The sequence below is a fragment of the Rhinopithecus roxellana genome, chromosome 8 (assembly GCF_007565055.1).
Source record: "Rhinopithecus roxellana isolate Shanxi Qingling chromosome 8, ASM756505v1, whole genome shotgun sequence".
Lineage (NCBI taxonomy): Eukaryota > Metazoa > Chordata > Mammalia > Primates > Cercopithecidae > Rhinopithecus > Rhinopithecus roxellana.
Genome location: NC_044556.1, coordinates 32,957,044 through 32,974,517, shown reverse-complemented (window position 1 = coordinate 32,974,517; position 17,474 = coordinate 32,957,044). Strand labels below are relative to the sequence as shown.

Here is a 17,474-nt window from a genome sequence, read left to right as displayed (position 1 = left end):
TTAGTACAGGGTCTGACACATGGTAAGCCCATGTCACCAATTATGACGACTGATTCTCCTTCAAGGGCTTTTCTCTGTCCACAGCTTCTGTTTTCAAGAAGGAAGGCAAAGGAAATGTATACATATGATCAAATGGATAAAGTATCTGACTTTGGCCACACAGGATTATCTGACTTTAAATGACAGGAGAATTCAGTGTGCCAGGTAGGAGAAACAGAGCCCCTTGGTGCTGGTCAGGGGAGGCTTTCAGAAAGAGTATATAGGGAAGGGAACTGGCAGTCAATTTGGTAGAAGGGTGGAAATGGTGAGATCTCAGGGAGAGTAAAGGGTGGGGCAATCTGGGAAGCAGAGGGAATAGGGCAACAAGGACCTGGTGATTGGGAGCCTGGAGAAACACCCCAGAGCTAAGCTGGAGGCTGAGAGCTATGAGGAGAGTTTCACAAGGAAGCAGAGCAGAGAAATCCTCATGTATTCAGTGTCTGCTGGATGCTAAACTGATTCAACAATTAAAACCTCACCACACCCTTAGGGGCATCCTGATTTTTCAGAGGAGGACACTGGTGCCCAGAGAAGTGAAATAACTTACCTAGTAACTGTTAGGGATTTATGCTTCCATCTGGCTGCCTCCAAAACACCCGAGCCGTTCACTGACTGGGACACTGACAGGCCAGGTTCAAGGGACCCTAAACCATACCAGCCCTTCTCTATAGTCATCTGTCATCCTTCAGGCTCCTGGAGGCCACTGCCCTCCCAGACCACCCCCTGCAGCTCTAGGCAGGCTCCCAGTCTTCAACCACACCTCACAGACTACCACTAGGAAATGCCAGAATCCTGAGTCCAGCCTCATGGGCTTTCAGGGCTCTCCCCATAAGGTACACACATAGAGAGGAGGGTCTCCTGGCGGGAGGGTGGGGGAGGGCCCAGTGGGGACTTCCCGGTGCTAAAGCCCCTCTGAATCCAGAGCTCCGTATCTACCTCAGTCTGATCTCAAGGAACCACCACTGTTTGGCACACCTGTCTAGGTGACCCTGACAGGGACCTGGAGAACAGAACTAGCAGGGGCTTGAGGCTGTCTTATGCCTCCTCAGAAGCACCCTAGACCTTCTCGGATGCCCTATCTAGGCAGAAGGCAGGCTGGGCTTCCCACACATATTTCCCGAAAGCAAAGGGCATCCTCGTCTGCCCACCTAGGGTGCTGTAAGCTGCACTCCCAAGTCCAGAGCCCCGTGGGCCAGCTGGCTTTGCAAGTTCTGCCAGAGGGCCCGTTTTGTGAGTAGCTGACCCTTCCCAAGGGTAGCAGCGTGTCCCCCAGCCTTCCCTGCCCGGGCCCTGGGGGAGGGAGTCGGGGAGTGGAGAGGGCCAGCCCTGCAGTGCTGCCTGTTCCTGCGGCTCCTGTCGGTGGGGGTGAACACAGCAGAAGAGTTTCTGCCACACTGCGGACCGCACCTGCTGCATTTCCCTGCGAAGCCAAATCTTTGCTGGCTAACAGGGAGGTGGGAAGCCGATCTGGAGAAAGGGTCGCGACGGCGGGAGAAAGGGCAAGAAAGGGGTCTACAGATCCTGTCTGGCGGCACCACAATAATAGCAACACGTCTCCCGCGGGGCTGGATCCCGCCGTGGGCCTGGGATAGCTGCTATTGATTATCTCCTCCTTGCCTACTTCATTACGTTGGCAGGAGCCTCTCACCAGCGCCCCTCAACTTCTGCCCTCCCCAGTCTCCGCGGCCCAGCAGCACCCAGCTGAGCTCTCCTGGAGGTTCTGGTTAGTAAGCCGGGCTCTGCCAAAGAATGTTTTCCTCGCGGGGCGGGGGCTGAGGCCCGGGGACCAACGAGGTGACGAGCTCGGTGGCGGCCGCTGGCAGCTTGCCGCCCCAGCCCTGGCCCCCGCCGGCCCCTTTAATTCGAGTTCGCCGTGGAGCCAGGTGCGGCGCTGCGTGGCGCGGTGCGGCTGCGGGCGGCGGCCGGGAGCTCCGTACGCGCCGCCCGCGGGACTGCAGAGCCGGCTCCCGGCTGGCCGCCCGCACCCCGCCGCCGCCCGCTGCTGGGGTTCTGCCGGCGCTGGCCGTAACCCAGGAACATGGAGGCCCCGGTGCCCATCCGGAAGGGTAAATCCGTGTAGGGGCGTTGCGTGGCGCGTGCTGCCTTGCCTGCCCGGCGGCGGCGCCCAGAGGGGCTGCGGGGCATCCGGCGGCGCAGCCTGCAGCGCAGCAGGCTCGGGCTGAGTCCTGGGCGGGCAAGCCCTTGCCGACCACTGCAGTCTGCTCGGCAAGTCCCGGACCGGGGAGATCAAGGGGAACTTGCACCCTGCTCAAGAAGAGTGCACAGAATGGGCTCGGGACCCTCTGGGGTTTGCGTGGCGCGGGGCGGAGGGCAGGGAGAGGAGCTGGTGGGTGGTGGGAAGTGCAGCTGGCAGCATAACCAAGTCTGGTAAATAGCGCGGGTTGGAGGACCTGAACCACTTGGGACGGCCGGGCTGCATTCGCCTCTTCCGCAACAGAATAACAAACAGCTTTGCTGCAGAGAGGGCTTTCCCCTTCGCTGGGGCCGTGGGCTGCAACCGAGCTCCCGCGCTTAAAAGGAAGCTGAGATCTGGGGCAGCAGCCTGGCGCCAGCTACTCCCCACCCCCAGAGATCAGGTTCCGGGATTTTTGGGTGGAGACTGAGCCTCGGCGGTCCCTCGGCTGGACCCCGGGGGCTTAAGAGCTGACCTGCGCTCGGGCCCGCAGCAGGAGCCGACCGCGTGGACAGGAGGGGGTTAAGGTGGCGCTAGCGGCCGTGGCCAGCGGGAGGGTCTGGTCCTCTGCGCCGAGGCGAGCGGTGAGCGCGCCGGACGGAATCCCGGCCGGAGCCCGGGGCGATGGGGAGGGGGCCGAGACCCCTCCCCGCCCTGGGGCCTGCGGGATTGGGTCGGCAGGGGGCCAGTCCGGAAGCCGGCTTCCTCCAGGCTCCCCCTCTCGCTGCTGCCAAGCAGCCTCGCAGCTAGTCAGGCTGAGCGTTTGTTCTGTGCTCCCTGCTGAGGAGATGTGAGGGATTTTCTCTTGGTGGAGAAATCAGTGGTCGAGCGCCTGCCCAGCTCAAATGCCACCCGGCTCAGAGGGAGGCCTGCGGCCCAGGGATCCTGGAGGGAGAGTAAGTTCATCCAGCTTTCGTACAGTGGCGACTTTGTTGTGTGGGGTCTCCCTAGATGCGCTCTGAAGCAGTCTGTGTGTGCTGGGGGCGGGGGGGGGGGGGGGGGGGGGGGGGGGGGGTGCTTCTTTTCCAGGACTGGCTGAGGTCAGAGCTTGTAGACAGGCTGCAGTGAGCTAAGCCCTCCTCTTGGGAGCTGCTGTGCCCTGACATGTGGGGGTAGGAGTGCTTCTTCCAGAGTCCTTCCTGAGAGCAGCTGGGGACTAGGGACCTGGATCAATCCAGGGTGGCCCCTGCATAAGGCAGGCCCAGCTAAGCCTGAGTGTTGCTCCCTGGGAGAAAGTGCTTCAAGCTGATGGGAAGCCTGCCCAGAAGAGGCAGGAAGGCTGAGGGATAGTCCTCAGGCCTGGCATCAGAATGGAGGGTGGGCATGGGGGCCTGTCACCTCCCATGAGGGAAGCTGCTAGACCCTCCTAAATCTTGGCACCAGCTGCCCGAATGCCCTGGTTCCACCTTGCTGCTGTTTTTTTCCAGGCAACGTCACACCTCCTGAGGACAGCCAGGACTCCAGCTTTTGCTGAGCTTTGCATCTTGCCTCCTTCCTTCAAAAGGCTCCAGGCCCATGCTCGGCTGTCTTCAAGTCCCGCATGCCCCTGGCCAGGCATCACATCGCCCCTCCAGCCCAGCCCAGTCCTAGAGCTCACCTCCAGGACCCAGAATCTGCCCTCCTGCCCAGAATGACTCACCATTATTTCTAGCTGGAGTGAGAAGACGTGATGGGGAGTTGGGCTGCCTGTTTGTGCATCTAAGATTCCTGCAGCATCTGATCAGCTCTGCAAGGAAGAGAGCTTCAGGTTCCTGTCTGGTCAGGTAAATCAGTCTATCATTTAATAACAGCCTTGTGTAGAATCATTGGGGTAGAGGCCAATGAGGAAGACCCAGGCCCAAGATCCCCCACCATGAATACCTCCCTGGGTATGAGTATCTGAGACATTAGTGCAGCACCTGGGAGAGGGTCCACTTTTAACCTATTAGCATGGGGTTATGCTCCATGAAGCCTGTGTGGTACAAGTGGGCCTGTACCAGCCACCTTCCCCCAATGCAGGGCATTCCAGAGGTTCCTTGAGAGATTGCTACCTGCTCCCCCTGATTCCCAGACAAGTTACAAGGTGAAAGTAAATTTTGCTTTGTTGTGGTGGTGGTGGTGATCATGTTTCTGAACTCTTGGCTGAGAGATGGGAGACAAAAAGTGGCAACCCATGTTGGGCTGCCAGTGCTGAGTAGCCGCATGTCAATAACTGCCTCTGTCTTTCAGCCAAGCGAGGCTGTCTCTCCAGCTCTCAGAGAGCTCTCGGGGCTCTCCTGCAGGAGACCAGGCCAATGCTCCTGTGCTTCCTGGGGCCAGTAGCAGCACCCTGAGCTCCCTGCCACCAGGCAGCTGAAAGGCATAGCGTGAGGCGCTTCTCAGTCCCAATTATGACAGTGGCCACCGGAGACCCAGCAGACGAGGCTGCTGCCCTCCCTGGGCACCCCCAGGACACCTATGACCCAGAGGCAGACCACGAGTGCTGTGAGAGGGTGGTGATCAACATCTCAGGGCTGCGGTTTGAGACCCAGCTAAAGACCTTAGCCCAGTTTCCAGAGACCCTCTTAGGGGACCCAAAGAAACGAATGAGGTACTTTGACCCCCTCCGAAATGAGTACTTTTTCGATCGGAACCGCCCTAGCTTTGATGCCATTTTGTACTACTACCAGTCGGGGGGCCGATTGAGGCGACCTGTGAATGTGCCCTTAGATATATTCTCTGAAGAAATTCGGTTTTATGAGCTGGGAGAAGAAGCGATGGAGATGTTTCGGGAAGATGAAGGCTACATCAAGGAGGAAGAGCGTCCTCTGCCTGAAAATGAGTTTCAGAGACAAGTGTGGCTTCTCTTTGAATACCCAGAGAGCTCAGGGCCTGCCAGGATTATAGCTATTGTGTCTGTCATGGTGATTCTGATCTCAATTGTCAGCTTCTGTCTGGAAACATTGCCCATCTTCCGGGATGAGAATGAAGACATGCATGGTGGTGGGGTGACCTTCCACACCTATTCCAACAGCACCATCGGGTACCAGCAGTCCACTTCCTTCACAGACCCTTTCTTCATTGTAGAGACACTCTGCATCATCTGGTTCTCCTTTGAATTCTTGGTGAGGTTCTTTGCCTGTCCCAGCAAAGCCGGCTTCTTCACCAACATCATGAACATCATTGACATTGTGGCCATCATCCCCTACTTCATCACCCTGGGGACAGAGTTGGCTGAGAAGCCAGAGGACGCTCAGCAAGGCCAGCAGGCCATGTCACTGGCCATCCTCCGTGTCATCCGGTTGGTAAGAGTCTTTAGGATTTTCAAGTTGTCCAGACACTCCAAAGGTCTCCAGATTCTAGGTCAGACCCTCAAAGCCAGCATGAGAGAATTGGGCCTCCTGATATTCTTTCTCTTCATAGGGGTCATCCTTTTCTCTAGTGCTGTCTATTTTGCAGAGGCCGATGAGCGAGAGTCCCAGTTCCCCAGCATCCCAGATGCCTTCTGGTGGGCAGTCGTCTCCATGACTACTGTAGGCTATGGAGACATGGTTCCGACTACCATTGGGGGAAAGATAGTGGGTTCCCTATGTGCAATTGCAGGTGTGTTAACTATTGCCTTACCGGTCCCTGTCATTGTGTCCAATTTCAACTACTTCTACCACCGGGAGACAGAGGGAGAGGAGCAGGCCCAATACTTGCAAGTGACAAGCTGTCCAAAGATCCCATCCTCCCCTGACCTAAAGAAAAGTAGAAGTGCCTCTACCATTAGTAAGTCCGATTACATGGAGATCCAGGAGGGGGTAAACAACAGTAATGAGGACTTTAGAGAGGAAAACTTGAAAACAGCCAACTGCACCTTGGCTAACACAAACTATGTGAATATTACCAAAATGTTAACTGATGTCTGATTGAAACCTATTACCATACTCACAGCTCAATGGAACTAATGCAGATGTTGCATAATAGCCTGCATTGTAGTCAATGTGTTCTACAGTGTGTATCTGGTTCTGCATGGAAAGCAATAGTTGTGCAAGTGACTTTTGATCTTTTGACTTTGATTTAGGACACAGAATATCTATCATGGCTTTCATGCACATCCTCATCACCGGCTTATGAGTTTCCAAAGACGGGAGTCGCCTATCAAGCTAGGATTTCAGAAAGACATTGAGGCCACCTCATAGCCAATACACAGTGCACCATATCAGTGCCATCATTCCTTCCTAATGAAATGCACACAACATCCAGGAGATGCACTCCCCTCCCCGCCATCCCACCACCCCATTTGAGCCCACCTGCCCTTTCACAGAGGAACACAATCATGGTTTAGCTTTAAATAGCTGATGTTTACTCAAAAGGTCATTCTCATTTTTGCATTGAAAAGAACACACAGTCCTGTGTGTTGGAATTACTTTCTGTGTCACAGGCTGAGGTTTGTGAATTGCAATTGCCAAGTAGATGCTCCGGAGGCTTGTGTTTCATAACGGAAAATGCTGCATTCTGCTTTTTCTCTGCAGTGTCGATGTGAGGGAAGCCCGGGGGAGGGACAGTTAGTATAACCGAATATGAGTTGTCAAGTTTCACATTTGTTCCCTTAGGCCTATGGGGAGAAGCTAACAAACCAACGGACCTCTAAGCCTCTGATTCACCATTTTTGCAGGCTCCAGGGTCACAAAAACATGTCTGGTTTCTTACTGGAGTTTGCAGACATCTGCTTTCCTACTGATGTGGCCCGGCTACACTGACACTGCAGTGAAATTTACCAGTGATGCAATAGAGCTGCATGGGTGTTTGTTGCATGAATCTCAATATTTAAAACACAGGAGATAACCTATTTTCCTAGTAGCCTACACAGTATTAATATTTAGAGTATTAATAGGCTTGGAATGGTCTTGAACTAGGGTTTTTTTTCCCATCAGAAGGCAAAATCCCTCCATCAGGGGAAAAGATAGACTATTTGGAATGGAACTAAAACTTCTGGCCCCCCAGCCTAGCTATCCCTGTTCTTCTAAACAGGAACGCAGACCTCTGCAAAGCCAGGAGAGTAAGCAGGGAAGGCAGCATCTGAACACCTCACATGACTGCACCTTAGGAAATAACCTAGTCACGGGCATGACTGTACAGTGGACCAGGGCATCTGGTCCTGACGACAGGCAGGTCTGTGGATCCAGTGTATATAAATATATATTGAGTATCTCTCTTTCACGCGTTCCTCTACCTAGCTAGCGATAGAAAAAAATTGCATTTGAACATTGTACAAGCTTATGCAATATTTTTGACACAGGGCAATTTATGCATGTGTTTGACTATGTGCACTAGGGTGTATATATATACATACATGTGTGTGTATATGTATATACATACACACACACATATATATATATTCATTTTCTGGAGTTCAGGTTCAGGAGCAAATCCACTGCTTGGTGGGTTGGCTGTCTAAGAGGCCTAACGGGTTAATTTGTCTCATTGGTAACCCCACTGGGCCTGGGTTTGCTGCCATTGCCTCAGACACTCCAGTATCCATGGATTCCTAGACGTTAGAATTGTCTTTCTGCCCTCCATGTGCTGCAGCTTCAGTTCCCATGGCTGAAGCTTGTCTTACTGAGTGCACAAGGGCCCTGTGGCCCTCACAGTTCCAGCTGTCCTGGGCCAGACCTACCCTGGGCCTCCTCTCTACAGTTCATCCTGTTCATCATCTCCATTTTCACCTTTACCTATGCCACTTGGATCTTATTATCATCTGGCTCTGCATCTGTCACTTTCACGAACCTTTCCCTAAAGAGCCAGAATGGATCCCCTGCTTTGAAACCAAGGACACCAAGGAGTAGGACTCCCTGGGACCAAATTCCGCTGATCTGGACTTAAAGAGAGCCTCCTCTATGTGGAAATGTCTGAAGTCCAGGACTAAGGGATGGAGTCCCTAGATGATCCAAAGGCATCATTTTGATCTCCAGACCCAAACTCTCTCCCCGTTAAACTGGCAACGAGACCTCTTTTTAAAAAGAACCAAAGGATGGGTAAAGAATCATTTCCCACCCCCCAGAACAGGTAGAGTGCAAATGAGCACTGCACAGCCTAAAGGTAGACAGTAGGTTGACCCTGAAATGGCTTCAGGTAGGAGGCTTTTAACTTACTTCTTTGCCTTTTGACAGAGTGGCTGAATTTTCCCAGACAGTGAATTGCAGGGGTCGGGCTGTGCAGGGGTGGCTCCAGCTCAGGCCTCACTGCTGCCTAGTCAGTTGTCCTGGGGCATGGGGCACCAGCTCAGGGTGCTAGGCCCAGGGTGCTCATTAGTGCCTGGTCACCCACATCCCCAGGTATCTGCAGGGCATCCCATGCCCAGCACAAAGCCTCTGTGCTTCTCTTCCTCTCCTTCATGGGAGGTGGTGCTGAATTTCCAAGACATGGGGTGGGAGGGACACAGACCTTTGGAAAATGGAAGGTAAAGCAACCCATATCTGAGGCCTAGGTCAGGGTAGATAGTTTATCACAGTGTCGTTGGCCCAGGACTCTAAAATGTTCACACACAGTCATGTACATTCACCACAAAATAGGTACACTGTTGTCACACACAAACATAAAACATGCAACGTGCAAAATACAGACAGACCAAGTTAACATAAAAGCAAACACAGAAGATATATGGTTATAACTGTACACAAAATGCACTCTCTGCACAGATAGAGAATTTATACAGAACATACACAAAACACAAACATACACCACATACAAATACACAACCTGCAACTCAGATGCAAGATACATAAAAAACTACACGGACAAAATGCATATGCATATAAGATACACAAAGGCTACTTTACCATTGTTTCTACACATGGAATACACATAAACTCACTATATACACACAATGCATTTACTTATAATAGGCACACAAGATACATAGCACACATGCTCAGAAACATCACACAGTACACATGAAATGCGGACATATGCTCAGACCCATTGCCCTGCCCCCAGAGCTGTGAATTAACAGGGACAAACAAAAGATCAGATTTAATCACCTTTCCCTGGCCTGTGTTTATATCCCTCAGTATCCTTCACGGAATCTCTTTCTCTAGTCTTTTCTCTCACCACCAGATTTCAGTCCTGAGAAGTAACTCCTAGGTTTCAAGCAGAAGGATGGGCCACCACATCAAGCAGATATCTAACTCTAACTAAGACCGGGAATTGCATGGGGTCTCTACCAATTCATCTTCCTCCCACCAGAAACCTGGGGGCACAGTGTGGAAGTACCTGGGACAGCTGGCAGCCTAATATAGGCCTCCTTGCCATGACCCTTACTTCCTTCCAGCAAATCCACACAGACAACCCAACAGCCCAGGGTCCCCTTCTCCCAGCACCTGGGATCTCCCGATTTAGCCCATTCTCTTAAAAGCAGTAATGGCTCAAGAAACTGCAGGATCTTGAGCCCAGGACCAGGGTGAAAATGTCCCCAACATTCTCTAAGCCCACAAATCTTATTGCCCTTCCATCCTTTGCAGCTTTGTTGGGGGCAAGGTCAGGAAGTTGAGACCCTGTAGAGACCTGTCTCTTAAAATGAGCTACGTTTACTTGCTTGTGGCATTTCACTTGCTCTTGGGCATAAGCCCAAAGGGGCCAACTCCTGATTCCCCTCTGGGGATGTTCAATCCCAGGCACGCTCTTCCTTTCCCCCTTGTTGGGCTCCCCTGGATGCCCTGCCTCCCATCCAATTGCTATGCAACCCTGTTCAGCTTAAGTAAAAAGTGATTAAGAACATACATCTAAGGCTAAATAAGCTAACACTTTTTCAAGGGCCTGACTTTATCCAATATTCTAAGGCCATATTTAAATACTTTCTAAGATTACCCCACCATTTTGGGTTACTTTTGGAGCCGGTTCTTCCCGTCAGTAGGACTAGCTGAGAGCTGAGTGCATTTTAGCAAAGGCTTCACCCACATTTGAAGTTAGGAGTTGCAGTCAGGCCTTGGATCAGGCCTCACTCCTGATTTCTACTCCTGCAGCCATCCCATTGTGGCTCACCCTCCCTTCCAGTGATGGTCACAGCTCCCAATCTCTATGGAAAAGGCAACAACAGCAAGGAATGGACATGAGGGTCCAAAACTTGTGCATTGCTGGAAACTTGTGTTTCCAAGTCAAGTACCATTCCCGTTGGCTTCATCAAGTGCCTCTGTGGACTCATTTTCAAGAAAGTTGGAGTTTTCAGGAGGCCGAAAAGGAAGAGGCCCGGGAAAGGTGGAGAGATTGTCAGGAAGAAAGAGTGGCTGAGCAGGTCAAATGTCAGAGTAAACTTTTTAGGAGCCAACATTTAATTAAGAAAATAATTAAGGCTCTGTGCTTCCTGAAACTTCAGTGATACTTGACATGATCTCTTCCTTCTTCCCTGCTTGCCTCTGTCCCTCTCACCTGTACTTCTGAGGCTAGTGTTGGCATGTCACCAGGAGGTTAGCCTTTTAAAAGGGGCCCCACGGGAGTGTGCCTCTAGATTGCATTAGCCCAGGATGGAAAGGGCTCCCATGGAAGTTATGATGGCCTGAGACCCCAGCCTGGGTGTTCATGTTGCTGCTCCGTGTTGGGAGTGCCCGGGACTAGCTTATCCTACCTGTTCTTCCTGGATCTATCACTATATTGTAGTGAGGACTCTGTCACTGTCAACCCAAGTGGAGAGAGGACAGCACCCTCTGAAGCTCCTCAGGCTGAGGGTTCCACACTGCCCACAATACTAGAGTCATAGAGGCTGACTCCCCCAAAAGGAACTATAGAACAGTGTGCAAATCGCATATGAAGGTGGCACCACTACCCCTATGTCAGGCAGGGGAGCACAGTGCTTTAACTTGTTTATTCAAGAGAGGGGATGATGGTGCTGAGCTCTGCTCCCCAGGGCTTTCCTGGGGCCCATTGTCATAACAGCTTGTATGTAGGTGATGGCTGCCTGGTCTGTGAGGACTATAATGTCCATGGTGCTCCTTGGTTACACAATGGAGGTTCCCCTAGCCTTGGCAAGGTATCCATTGCCAGGTTTGAACTCATGACCTTAACCTCATTAATATCATCAGCCACCTGAGCCAACCCGCAGAGAGGGGGATGCTGGGAGCTGTCTCAGTAGCTATTGTGACCATCATCTATATCTTCAGACTTGACCCTTGTTGAGTCCAACCCCGTTCCCCTATCAAAGCAACCAGCAGGGACAGATGGAGGTAGGGGCTCCCCTACATGCAGGAAGGTTCTCTTCCTCAAATTAACCTAGTTTACTTTTCCTTTCTTTCTGCTTCCCTTCCCACCAAATCTCAGCTTCATCTCTCATAGTTTGTGTTTGAATATTTTTAAAGAGGAAAAGTGCAATAAAATAAATAGTGACTGTTTTCTTTAGCAATAGCTCTTTCAAAATCTTGCTCTCAGGACTGAAAAGTGATAGATAGTACCTGGATTATCAGATAATGCCCTTGACTTCTGGGGGCTTGTTCACAGTCTCTGTAGTTTCTTCTTCCCATGTGTTCATGTGACTCCTGTCCTCTGAGATCTGACCTCCTTCTGGAATGGACACATATGCTAAGATGCAGTGTATGCACAAGGAAGGCCTGTGAGAGGGCTTTGTCGCTCTGTCTCTTTCCTGTGTGCATCTCTCTGTCTCCATGTGTGTCTCTGTCTCCTCTCCCTCTGTCTCCCCATTTCTGCCTGCTGTCACACAGCATCCTTACAACCTCTAGACACAAAAGTCCTAAGTTTATGTGACCTCTCCAGCCCATTTTGTTGACTTTCCCTCAGTCTGGCAGATGTAATGGAAGCCTACAGGAAAGCACTTCCCAATAGATAAGAATAAAGCATCCTGAGCCATTACAGAAGATCATTTCCATGCACTAAAAGCCATTACTTGATCCTTTTGCTGCCCTTCCTCCCTTCCCCAGGGAGATGGATGCTGAGGGAATGTGGCCTGGAGGTTTGCACTTGGGATCAGTCGCCTGGGCAGATTTGGGAATTGCCCTCTAACTCTCCTTCAGAGTAAGCTGACTTGCTCGACCAAAGGGACTCCATGAGAGCTGCAGAAGGAAGCAAGTTCTTGTGGGTTTCAGTAGAAGTCTACAGGGATAGAAGTTTCGGTGGTTAGGGCATGACATTAGTGAAATAAAGACTCTACCACCCGCTAGAGTGTGCAGCTGCACAAATATTTGCACACATAACCAGGGGACTCAGAAGAGTCCCCTTTCCTAAAACATCTGTGAGGTTAAATGTTCAGACTGGACAATCAGGGAAGGCTGGCAACCCCAGGGTCCCATTCCATTCTTTTTTGATCTACCTTGCTCTATACACATGTGTACAGCAAAACCTCAGTTAACTGATGGGGAAACCTCAGGGACGGGAACATCCTGGTTGCTTTGCAATTCTGGTTATTTGAGTGGGAATAGGAAAGCATGTCTGGTTCAACCTTTGTTATTGAGAAAAATATTTCCTAAGTAGGTTAGCATAAACTTTCCTGCCTTAGTTAAGTAAAGTGTTTGAAGATAACAGGGACCTTGCCTTGCTCAGGGTCAACACTGTAAACCTCAGTGCTTATTGTACAGAAGTGGAGATAGGTGGAGAAGACCAAAGAGACAGGCTGAATGACTGCTGGCTACAAGATAGACCTGGAAATGGGCCACTGGGGCACATCCTGGCTCATCAGATAGAGCCCTTGCTGTCATTTGCCTCTTTCTACTGAAAGTATAGTAAGAAAACATAATTCTTGTCAATCAAGGTTTTGGTTAATTGGTCCTGAGTTTTTAGAGGTTTTCCATATATACATATATTTGTGTGTGTATATATATATAGTATATGTATATATGTATACTATTTTTTAAATTATAGAATTATACATTGACCAATCTCCTTAGTTTCACTCATGTGGAATAAATTTGGCAATCCAAGGAATAAACTGCATTTATGTGCATTTTTTGAATGACATCCTTTGCATTCTTTTCACCTCTCCAGTTCCACTTTTTTTTTTTTTCTGCTTAGGGACCGCTCTAGAAGGCAGATCTTTCATAAAGAAAGAACAGGCTCCAGGATCACCTCTTTCCTTTCCCTCCCAGGTGGCTGCCTGACTCAGGGATAAAAGGGAAGTCTGATCTAACAGCCAGGTGCTTTAGCCTTTCTTCTGTCTGCCCCGGTTGGCTATAACCTCATCACTGAGGACCAGATAAGTTATTCCAAACTTTGTACTCGAGGGGAGTGGAAAGCTTGATGACCTGGCAAAGGATTGATCTATTTAGCATTCTCTTTGTCATGGGTGGTGCCCTAGGTATGAGGTTTGTGAGATCTGAAAGTAACATTCCAACGAAGAACTAAAGCACATCTCTGCCACACAGAAGCGAGGTTTGTGGCAATCAATGGAACTAACAAATCCATTCTGTTTTTTATTATGACTAAACCTAAGTTGAGGGTGTGGGTATTAGAGCAGCTGAAATTCAGTTGCCTCTTTGGGGGTTAGCTGTACACATCACTCAAGAAACAGCTAGGTGCAAGCTAAAACCTGCTCTCATTCTCCCTCTTGCCTGCCAGTGTGTTAGATCCATGGGAGACAGTTTCTCTCAGCCTCGCCTCTTGCATTTGGTTGTGTGCTTTCTACCTGGATGGAAGTGGGAGGAATTTTTCACTGTATCTGGAGCAATTGAGGTGGTGCAGTGGTGTCTGCCATCTCCCCACACCCACAGAAGCCCTCCAGTCTGGCTATGTTAGTTGTGATTAGGCAGCAGAAGCCCATAACCCAGACTTGGCATGACTATCTGGTGAACTGAGGCAGTTGAGGTGGCCTGTCTGGATGGCTACTTCTTGTACTTTATGAACCTCAGCGTGGAAATGGATAACTTTCTGTGCTCCTGTGCACTCCTAAAATAGTCAAATGTGTTCCAGATGAGTTTGCAGCTGAGAACTCCCTGCATCATTCCACTGATGGATGCACAGGGCATGATTATGTAATAATGTAGACAGCTACTGCAACATCTAGATCATTGAGGGCAGTGTAGATGTGGCTGTGTGCTAGGACCCTTGGTAGCTATCCAGAAGACTCAGTCCTGTGTCTTTCTGAGTCTCTGTGAGAAGCCTCTAAGCCCTGCTTCTCCTTGAAAATGATTCCCTAGACACCGAATGCCTTGTTTGTATGAGTGAATAAATGCTCTGGGCTGCTAGAGAAAGCAATAGGAGGAGCTGGGAGGAAGAGAATATTCAGGGGCACACTTTGCTACCAAACAATTTCCATGTCAGCTGCTAACATTACTGCCTTTTTAGCCTATGAAGTGTAAGGCAAGGACTTTGACCTGCCAGGTGGGGCTGGAAACGAGCACATCAGCTCCAGGCTAAGAAATGGGATAGAAAAGCAAGAAGAGAGACCTGGCTGGCTTTGGCGGGGGTGAGTCTCAGCTCCTGAGGGTTTGAACATGCTCTGTGCTTGCCCCAGTTCTGCCTTCACGTGGGATCCAGCGACCCAGTTTCCTTTTGTTGTCGTGCTTGGATGGTTCCTTCATTTGAAGGGCCCCAGGAAGCTGGAAAGTCCCATGATCAAGCTCTAGGCCTGCTGAGCAAACAATACCCCAGCCAAATTGGCCTCTTCCTGGTTTTCTGCATCCCTGCACCCCTCTCTCCACTGAGGATAATCTTGGAACAGTTGAGATTAATGGTGCCAGCAATCAAGGAAGATTCTCTTAATTTTCATCAGGGACATAGCTGTAAAGCTCATGAGTGGAGGATGCTATTTCCTTTTCCAGACCTGTGTGCTTATGTGCTTATATAGGGTGTCTCTGGAGATTTTATACTGTGTATGTGTGTGTGTGTGTATATATATATATATGTGTGTATATATATATATATAGAGAGAGAGAGAGAGAGAGGAAATGACTGCCGCTCACTTAAGCTCATGCAGCACAGACTCCAATTAGGGTTTGCACTGGCTTCCTTGCTGCTTGTGCATGACTCTTCAGCTGCCCTCCCGTGTCCTGTCTCTAATAATTGCTGAAAACTCAAAGAGGTAGATAAATAAGTCTCCTTGGGATCAATAGCAGAAGGAACTCCAAGGCTAATGGTAAAGCTTCGTAAGGATGATGCCGAAAGGGAACTGGGGTCTCCATGGTGATAAGAGGCTGGGGACCAATGAGAGCTGAAGGCGGAGCAGGACTTGTGGGGAAGACTCATGGGAGTTGGGAGTCATTTAACTATTTGTTTGCTTCTTGAAAATTTAGACACCAGCTGTAACTACATTGCACAGGATGTATTGATACTATCATTCTTGCTGACATATTCTGGAAGCTTTCAGCCCCACCAACACTGCCCCGCCCAGGACTTCTGCAGCTGAGAGTTCCTGTGTCAGTAGGGTCTGATATTTGTACATAGGTTATACATATATGTGTACATATGTGCCTCAATGAACATTGCCTGTCCACCTGATCATGGGTGTACATAGACTTCATAGAGCTCCACAGTCTTTTGTAAATATTGACACAAGTAAATAAGTATATAAATATATATTACTGAGGATTTATTTTAACATCATTCTGTGTGATATGAAAAAAATAAAATTTTTGACAGACACTGATGGTTTTCACTTCTTTCTTGCCTGCTGGAATTATCGTCCCTACAACATGCAAGTGTGCTTGCCTTACTCTCATCCTAGTTTCTGTGACCATGAGGGTCCAGGCAGAGACCAGGCAGGACGGGAGAGGGTCCTCCTGGATGCACTGGGAATCATCTTGGCGTGTGCCCACCTGCCCTTGACTGGGAGCCCTGCGCAGACAAGGCAGAGTATGTGAATGGGAGGGTAGGTGGGTGCGTTTGAGATCTCCCCAATTACATCAACACTTCCTGTATCTTCCATGGAGCTGGAGGATGTGTGGGGGTGGGGTACCCAGTTTGAAGACCAAACACAGTCTGGGAATCATTTAAATGCAGCTGCACCCACATTTGCAGGTCTTGTCCTCAAACCCACCCCCACCTCCGCCCATTACTGCTTGAAAATGATTCCCTAGACAGGAGTCTGGACCAACCATGCTCTCCACTCTCAAGTGAGGAGAATGTCTATCTTGGCCTCTGAGATGGAGACACAGAGCACCTCCGTGGAGAAGATCCTAACACACACACACACACACACACACACACACACACACACACACACTGCTGAGGCACATCTGTCTGATTTCCTCTGAGGGCTAATCTAGTCCTGAACTCCCCCAGATTTAGAAGGCTCAAAAGAGGCCATGGTGTGGAGTATGACCGCAGGGAAGTCGGTGCCTCAGTCACTGGCAGGCACATCCCACCCCGACAACCCCCCTACTCCAAATATCCAAACACCGAGGTCTCTTATTAAAGATCTTTAGTTTTACCCCTTAACAATCTACCATGCTCTGCCCCTAGGAAAACTGACCAGCCAAAGCAGCTGGGCTCCTCACCCTGACCTCACCTTCAGAAGGATGTGTTTCTGGGCGCAGGTACTGAGGTGACAAGGGAGAGGATGGCAAAGAGACAAGTACCATTTGGGACAGCTGCTGCTATGGGCACCTTCATATTGGGCATTTCCCCCACCACAGTGGGGCTCTAGACCTCTGCAGAACAGCCTCAGGCTGACTAATGGAGTGGGGCTCCCTACTCCAAAGAAATGGGAAACTGAGGCAGCCTCCCAGGCCTGGTCCCTCCTGCTGGGACTGCATAAGGAACTCCTGCCTCCAAGAAGCTGGGATGCTGGGAAGATAGGAGCTGGGAAGAATTTTGTCTAAGCAGTCAGGGACTGTTTAGATCTTGTTAGGTAAATTGTTAAGTTAGCTCTTGTTAGGTAAAAGCAAGGAGGAAAGGGAGGGAAAGGTAGTAGGGATGTGTGGAAGCTGCAACATCAAGGTCCCCATTCTTCTCTCCACTTTGGGGAGGAGAGCTCAGCTAGTTCAAGTGCAGCCCACCCATGCCACTTATGCACACCAAACCCTTCCCACCTGGCCTGAGGCACCTGCCCTGTACACACTTGACCACCCTGGGCTTACCCCAGCCAATAGCTCCCGCTTAAGAGGGGCACTTGATGGGGTGGGGGTACAAGTGGGGAGCCCTCCTAGTCCAGGGGGTCAATGTGGTGGACAGGGGGAGCAAAGCTGACTGGCACAAGTGAGAAAAATATTAACCCTGGAGAAAGAGAACAGCTCTGGAGCCAAAGGCTTGGGTTTGAATCCCAGCTCTGTCACTCACCAGCTCTGTCACCCTTGAGCATACTCTCTTTGATCCTCAGTTTCCTCACTTCTATAAAAGGAATCATGACTCCTGCCTTATCTTGTGA

The 17,474-nt window shown here is 50.3% G+C and overlaps 1 protein-coding gene across 4 annotated transcripts in view; it reads left to right on the top strand.

Annotated features, from left to right (window-relative positions):
• The window catches only part of KCNA2 (potassium voltage-gated channel subfamily A member 2), a 79,540-nt gene extending 63,789 nt beyond the window's left edge, over window positions 1-15,751 (top strand). The window contains exons 1-3 of one of the 4 annotated variants that reach the window (XM_030935145.1): window positions 1,449-1,762; window positions 3,661-3,996; window positions 4,442-15,751. In XM_030935145.1, the coding sequence (XP_030791005.1) occupies window positions 4,603-6,102 (1,500 nt within the window). In that variant the 5' untranslated portion in view covers window positions 1,449-1,762; window positions 3,661-3,996; window positions 4,442-4,602 and the 3' untranslated portion in view covers window positions 6,103-15,751. Of the gene's footprint in view, window positions 1-1,448; window positions 1,763-2,068; window positions 2,106-2,464; window positions 3,130-3,660; window positions 3,997-4,441 lie in introns of those variants that run through there. The other 3 variants (XM_030935146.1, XM_030935144.1, XM_030935143.1) reach the window with 3 other exon arrangements.
• Window positions 15,752-17,474: the final 1,723 nt, after the last annotated feature.